The 7,675-nt window shown below is 31.7% G+C and overlaps 1 protein-coding gene and 1 long non-coding RNA gene across 2 annotated transcripts; one reads left to right on the forward strand and one right to left on the reverse strand.

Moving 5' to 3' along the window:
* Positions 1–3,593: 3,593 nt before the first annotated feature.
* LOC150028072 (uncharacterized) lies at positions 3,594–4,935 on the forward strand. Its single transcript, XR_016520645.1, has 3 exons — positions 3,594–3,772; positions 3,924–3,998; positions 4,777–4,935. It is a non-coding gene; the product is annotated as an uncharacterized LOC150028072 (long non-coding RNA).
* Positions 4,936–6,078: 1,143 nt separating this feature from the next.
* Positions 6,079–6,496, reverse strand: LOC137838779 (zinc finger A20 and AN1 domain-containing stress-associated protein 5). The gene is made up of 2 exons (XM_090301216.1): positions 6,323–6,496; positions 6,079–6,279 (listed from the first exon to the last, which is right to left on the reverse strand). The coding sequence occupies exons 1-2, from the start codon at positions 6,494–6,496 to the stop codon at positions 6,079–6,081; spliced, it is 375 nt and encodes a 124-aa protein (XP_090157342.1).
* Between the last annotated feature and the right edge of the window lie 1,179 nt (positions 6,497–7,675).

The raw sequence follows: 7,675 nt of genomic DNA on the forward strand, positions 1-7,675 counted from the left end.
AAGAGTTGAAAGGGGGGAAAATGAAGAGAATTAAAATATAAAATGTGATTATTTGGATGAGTTCAAATAGAGAAGAAATTAAAAAATTATATATTATATTTGTATGTGTTTGGTTTGAAAAAATAAAAAATAAAAAAAAGGTGAAATTTGTTATGAAATAACCATTATACCTCTTATATACATACTAATTTAATTTTAATTTTCAAAGAAAAATACTTCCTAAAATAAGAACTTCAAAAAATTTACATTACAAATAAGTGTATAATAGATTATATTAAATTTATAATCAATTATATCTCATTGTGGATAATAATATATTAATGTTGAATTTTGAAGAATTGATTATGAGTAAAAAATAATGTACATTTTGATCCAGCTAAATAATTATATATGATATGTTGAAACATTTTGGATTATTTGTGCTCACTTAATAAATTATAATGAGATTTGTGTTCATTATTTTATTACATATTTGTATACATCAATGATAGTTATACCATACACGAATGCATTTGCCCATTTTTTTTTTTTTGTGTGTCTACTTTGGCATATGGCTGGTTGAATTTGTAGTAATAAGTTGATGCATCATACTTAAGTTTCTGTAATAATGCTCAAAATTTGATACCAATAATTTGATACCATTATTCCAACTCGTCTGTGTTATTATGGAAGGAGTTCATTTTCAAAAAACAAAAAAAAATTAATACTGGTTAATCTCACTATGAAATTACTAGTTTGAAAATATTTCAAATTGCACAATCTATTTATTTTGGATTGTACAATCGATAAGAATTTTTATATTTAAAATTATGTTATGAATTGCATAATCTATCATGTATTTTTCAAAAAAAAAAAAATTGAAATTGCACAATCTTGAATTCAATTTTGAATCCAAAAATATGAATTGCACAATTCATAGTGTATTCACTATATGAAAAAGAAATATCAAATAATGCAATCTGAAAGTGATTTAGGGTCTAAAATCGCATTATGGATTCCACAATCTTGAATGTATTTTTAACAAACCAAATACATTCTGGACCCATAAATGACTTTCGAATTACACAATCCAAAATTCTTTCCAATGATTTGACCTTGCAAAATTGTTTTCAATCCCTTTCAAGTGATGATCAAGAGATTCATGAATCATGTTCGACCATTTTGACAATACACTTGAATCTACCACGATTAATATTTTTTAAAAGAAGTCAATTTTGCCACTAAGTTCTAGGCTAAACAAATGGATAAAAATGAATCATTAAGTGAAGAAAGGGAACAAATACAAGCCTCCAGGAGACCGAGACGTCCTCCTAAAACTAGAGTAAAAGTCAATAAGAAAATCTACAAAGCATGTCAATCTAAGGAAAAATATGTTGGGTATGAAGCCATGACCAATTGGGTTGGGCTGACTAGGCACCATGTTTAGTGGGTGGGCGTAATCATTGTGTCTCTTTTATAATCTCTATTTAAAGAGATCATTGTACTTGTAATTGGTGTGCAATAAGACATAATGAAAACCTAATAGTTGCTTGGGTGGATGTAGGTTGCAGTTAGCGACCGAACCACGTTAAATCTTGTGTCGTTTATTTTTCTGCAGTTGATTTATGATTGTGTGTATTGCTTCCGCGTGCATTTTTCACATCAAGTGGTATCAAGAGCTTTGGTTTGTTTACACACTAGAGATCTAATCAGCAGAAATTAATCAACGAGACGTGAAAATTGTGGTTCCAGTAGCGTCCCAAAACTAGGGTTTCGCAGAGGCTGCAGCGGTGTCCCAAAGATAGGGTTTCATGGTGACCCAGGATTTGCGACAGCCCAAACCTGCAACTCGCGGCAGGTGTGCACAGTAGAAGGTGCGACGTGTAGTGATGTGGGATGCGACAATAGTGGTGGCGGCTCGCGACGTTGTGCATGTGGCTTGCTTGTAGTAGGGTCGTGTCCAGGAAGTGCGCCGACAGATCACGTTTTGCAACGAACAGGTGCAGGTGCTTGCGGTGAGCCAGACGACACGGAGGTGCAGTGCGATGACAGTGGCGGAAGACGCAGGGTGGCGCGTGCATTTTTCTGCTAGTGTGGGGTGTGTTTGTTTTTTGCTGCGGCACGGAGTTATGACAGTTCAGTTACTGAGCACATCAATATTCGATCTTAGCCAGATTTACGTCAGTGGGCATTAAGTTCGATGATGAAGTTCAAGCTTTACTATTGCTATTGTCTTTGCCTGATAGTTGGTCCGAAACGGTTACAACAGTTACCAGTTCGGCGAGATCCGGTGGATTCACTTTTGAGAAGATTTTTTATCTCATTCTTGGCGAGGATGTCCGAAGAAGGAGTTCTGGGAAATTATCTAGTGAATTGCTATATGTGATCAGAGGTAAGAAAAATATCAGAGATAGTGGGGCAAGAACAAATGAAGGAGTCAGTCAAAGACTTGGGATTGCTCTAACTGTAACATGTTGGAACTGCAAGGAGGTGGGGCATTTCAGAAATCAATGCCCAAATGATAAATAAGTCAACATTGCAGAAGACTTCGTGAACAAGGACCTTTTAGTCTGTTGCGTGGATAGCAATGTGGATTCCTGGGTCATGGATTCTGAAGCATTGCAGAATCTAGTTATTGGAGACTTTGGAAAGGTAAGACTAGCAGACAACAAAACTCTTGATATTACGGGCATGGGTGACATAGTGTTGAAGACACCAGTTGGTTTCTGGACTTTGAAGGATGTCAGAGTTGTTCCAAGCTTGAGGAAATGTTTGATTTCTGTTAGGCAGTTGGACGGACAGGGACATGAAGTGAAGTTCGAAAATTAGCAGTGGAAGGTCGTCAAGGGAAATCTTGTCATGGCCTGCGGAAGAAAGAGAGGTTCGTTGTATATGGTCAAATTACCACGTCTGAGGGAGTGACCATCCCAGTTCAGAAGATAAACAAAGTCCGGTTCACAGTTATGTTCAGGATGAACGAGCATGGAAAGGTTCAGGTAGACCAGTCAGAGGTACTTTTGGCAGTGGGAGCACGAGTCGTGCTTTAGCTGAGGTTCCTAGACGACAATAGGTTAGGAGAACCAGTATTTCAGCAGTTGAAACTTCTCCAGAAAATTTCTTGTTGAATATGGAGAGTGTTTGTTCTCAGGTTGTTCCAGGATCCAGCAGTTTCTGTAAGTGGGAGTTGGTAGGAATAGAGAACGGGTCAGTGACTGACGTGTTGAAACTCAGGGGAGTTTTAACGAAGTCTTCAAAATGATTAAGAAGGCTGGTGGCAACTAGAGGTGGAACATTGAGTTTCGTCGACAGATTACAGAAGTATATGTACACAGTTGAAGCGCAGGTGAACATTGTTCCGTGACTTCAAGTGGGAGATTGTTGGGTATGAAGCCAGGACCAATTAGGTTGGGCTCACTAGGCACCATGTTTGGTGGGCGGGCTTAATCATTGTGTCCCTTTTATAATCTCTATTTAAAGAGATCATTGTACTTGTAATTGGTGTGCAACAGGACATAATGAAAACCTAATAGTTGCCCATGTGGATGTAGGTTGCAGTTAGCGACCAAACTGTAACAGCGTTAAAAAAAAATACAGAGTGCCCCCCCCCCCCCCCCCCGCACAAATTTTTTCTTCTTCTTTTTCTTCCTTATCTCCATTTCTCTCTCTCCATATTCTCTTCTCTCCCTCTCTCTTAGTTTTCTCTCCCAATCTTCATCTATTTTAGAATCTGATCATACCACGCTGTAGCTGAGGAGTTAAGGAACATTTCTACCCGATCAGATTTTCAAACAGAGTAAGTTCATTTTTACTCTAAATATCCTTTGTTCTCTGTTTTTCCTTAGGATTTAGTCATCAATCTTGGTGGGGTCAGTTGAGAAGTTTAATCCTCTCAACTTATTATATTATATACTGAAATTTTGTTTTGTTTGGATAATTTACATTAGGCCCGTAAATCTTGAAGCTTATCCAAACGGTGGGGAATAAAATTCTAAAATTTGCTTGGAAAGCAAGCAATTGAGGTAAGGGAAGCTTAATTTAATTTTTAATAGCACCCTAGGATAGAAGATCTGAATGCGGAAGGGACGTGGTCCCAATATTCAATTCTTCTTGTAGGGATGTTGTGTGTTATATATATTGGGTTGTTTGTTTATATATTATTTAAATTTGTAAAAATATTATATTTTGATGGTTTAATATTTAAGTGTTGTTTTTTTTATTTTAATTACGTTTTTGAATGTTGTGGATCGTGTTTGGGATGATATTGTATGACGCGATGGTATGGAATTGAATTCATACATTTGGGATAATGTATGGACTGATGTTTGCTGTGTATTAAGTATTGATGCCTATGTGGTAACAGAGATCTCCGAGCTTCACTAGTGATCTAAGTCGCATAGACTAAGATATCAGGTGGTGAGAAGCTGATGGGGGAGTTCATGCACACCGTGACATATGAGATGCACGGCTTGGGTTGTATTGAACTTACCCTGATCCTTTCTGTTGGATTCGCTGGTAATCTTTGGATCAGGTGTTAGTCTCTGGTAGGACTTACTTAATACGGGTCTTCCGGAAGATGTTGTTTGTTGAATATTCTGGATATGTAGATCCATGTGAGATCTATGTGATTGTTTTATTGTTGAGATTTGAAGAAGATTAAATAATTTGAGAAATTGATCGTGTAACTTGGTTTTCTCTTTTGATTTAATTGTGTATATTATAAAATTCTATTTTCACTAGCTTACCCTTGCTTTTCTTGTTGTGTTTGAACTGCGATGACTGTACTACGTACACGAGCAGATGATCTTACAGGTGTCTGAGGATCAGAAGAGTTTTAGGGCGTTGATTATGAAACTTATATTGTAAATATTTGTATTTCTATATGTCATAATCATGTATTAGGAATGTTTTGAAAAACTTTATGCTTGTATAGAAATAAGTAGAACCTGTATTGTAATAGTTAGATGTATTTTCCGGGGTGTTACACAAACCACGTTAAATCTTGTGTCGTTTATTTTTCTGCAGTTGATTTGTGATTGTGTGTATTGCTTCCGCGTGCGTTTTTTCCATAAGAATAATGGTGTGTGATTATCACCGGATTTTATTATGGATGTTATATGCAAACTAGGTCAATATGATTCGATTATATGCATTCAATCATTCATCTTTGTTATTTTTGGGAAGAGAAATTTTTTTTGTTTGCCTTCTGGTCATTATTTCATTTTTTTCTTTTTTGGTTTAAACTCCCAATGTAATTGTTTAGATTACTCTTGTGAGTTTCTTTATTTTTTTTTCTTTGCATGAGTTTGGTCTAGTCCTCATTGTTTCTTTTTTTTTTCTTTTGTTATTTTTTATGTGATGATACATGTTGCATAACATGATTTTTATAAAACGAATTACCATAAGTATTTTTTGAACAAGAGTGATTTTAAATAACAATTTTATGGCAATTTTTTTAAGACATTTTTAAGTGATTTTAGATAGCAAATTTATGAAAATTGTTATTAAGACTTTTTAAGTGTTAATGTTAAGAATTTTCCTAAACTCTTATTTTTGTTTAGTGTATCACTTCTAGTACATTTAGTTCTAATTTAAATTTCAATGTATATTATTTTAAAATATGAATAGTTTGAAATAAAATTATATCGCACCTAAATTATTTATATCAAACTAGATCTATCACAAATCTAAAATATATTTTAAACATTGAAAATATTTACTTATCAAAAAGTTAAAATGTAAAATTATTTTTATTACATTCTTTAAACTATAATATAATTACTTTCCTTATTATTTATAATACAAATAGATTAAAGAAAAATCTTTCCGTTGTTCTGATACAAATTTTCGTTATTCAAGTCATTTTATTTTTCAGTAGTTTATATATGTACAAAATAAATGAACAATTTTTTATTTATTTAGAGACTATCCAAAATTAAATATGAAGAAAAAAATAGATTAAATGACATGATATTGAATATTAACTTTTTAATTCATAATACTAGCATTTACAATTATTGATGAATTTCAGTTTAATTAATCATAAATCCTATATGATTCATGGTAGAAAGGGAGTGCAATAAAGAAAATAGAAAATTAATTCTAAATTCTATGGTTTAGTTTATCACTAATGCATAAAGGATTTTCTTTAATCAAAACTTCACGACCAATTTTCTTCCACTCTATTTTGCATGCATGCATCTCTGGATATCTATGTGATCCACAAAAAACATCTCTAGAACGACATTGGAACCCTAATAATTCAATCCTCTTCTTGCAACTGTTGCATCTCTTTCTCTCATTCTTCTTACTCATATCAGAAACTTTCAGAAATATATGATGTTACCTTAAAATAATTTTTTTTGTTATTCATGTTATTCGTTTCACACTCTACACCCTTACAACCCTTTGATTTGGTGTTGTTTTCTTTGAGATAATCTTTGTAGCACTTTGAACAAAGATTCTTATTGGTAGGAGAACCATTGAATCCACAACCATTAGCACAAAGTGATGCAACCATGGTGTTTGACTTAAGGAAATACTTTAAAGAATATTGATATCACCTCACCAAATTTGAATTTAAGAGAATGAGAAAAGTGTACAACAATAGAGAAAGTTAAAAAGTATTTATAACTAAAAAATATGATAAATTTTTGAATAAATCTTAAATCTAACCTATCTTAATCAAATATAACTTTTGTTATATAAGATATTGTATCATTTTGAATAAAATCCATAAAATTAAGAATAATATTATATATATATATATATATATATATATTACACAAATAGTAAATATTGTTTAAAAGGTATACTGAGTGTATGTTGAAAATTTTAAGAGAAATATTATTTATTTTACGATTTAAATCTGATAACATTTTTAAATTACCAATATGTTAATTTTAAATTAATAAAAAACAATTTCAAATCACCTCAAAACATAAAATTCTAAATTCAATATTTCCGTGTTGCTGATATCATATATGATATTCTTACTAATTTAGAACTCTATAATTTATATTTTCTTTTCTCTCTCTTGTTTGTTTTTAATTTCTAATTTCTAATTTCTATATAGAAATTTAATAATTCACTTATCATTATCTTTATCTTCAATTTTAACTCTTATTATCTTTTTTAAATGCGAATAAAATATTTTTTATCAATTAACAATAAACAATTTTTGTAATAAAAAATAAGCAATCAACCATTCTTAAAAGTATTTAGGTTTTAAATATTTTATCTATATAAAAAGAGATGTGAAAAATTACAATAGTAAACACATCTAAATTTTTTAATATATGATATATAGTTATTTGATTATTTTGATAATTTGGTTTTATTAAAGTTAGAAATATTGTGTGAGAATTTTTTAAAACTTAAATGATTTAAAAGTATGAATTATTTTTGTGATACTAAAAAATGTTGGTTATTAATTCAGATTTTATTAGCCTTAAATTATTTACCGTTACTATTGCATTAATGGTCAGTTTACAAAGCTTTCGGTATTCCTATTTTATAGCTTCCAGTATTTGTAATTTTATTATATATATTATTGAAGTAAATCAAAATGTAGGAATCAATTCAACAGTTTTGCAAATTTCGTGTATTTACGTTCAATCAGTTTCTACAACTTTTTGTCTTCTGTTATTTCCTTCAATTAGTTTCTACAACTGGTAGCAGAGCCAGTTATCATGAACTC

Source organism: Phaseolus vulgaris, chromosome 4 (assembly GCF_051622355.1).
Source record: "Phaseolus vulgaris cultivar YP4 chromosome 4, ASM5162235v1, whole genome shotgun sequence".
NCBI classification, from domain to species: Eukaryota; Viridiplantae; Streptophyta; class Magnoliopsida; order Fabales; family Fabaceae; genus Phaseolus; species Phaseolus vulgaris.

What these genes read in the sequence shown, in the direction of transcription:
- LOC137838779 (XM_090301216.1), bottom strand. Translation starts at nt 6,496, where the DNA reads ATGGTTGCATCACTTTGTGCTAATGGTTGTGGATTCAATGGTTCTCCT. An exon ending in ACAAAAAAAATTATTTTAAG is followed by an intron (nt 6,280 to 6,322) that starts GTAACATCATAT and finishes ATGAGTAAGAAG; the next exon opens with AATGAGAGAAAGAGATGCAA.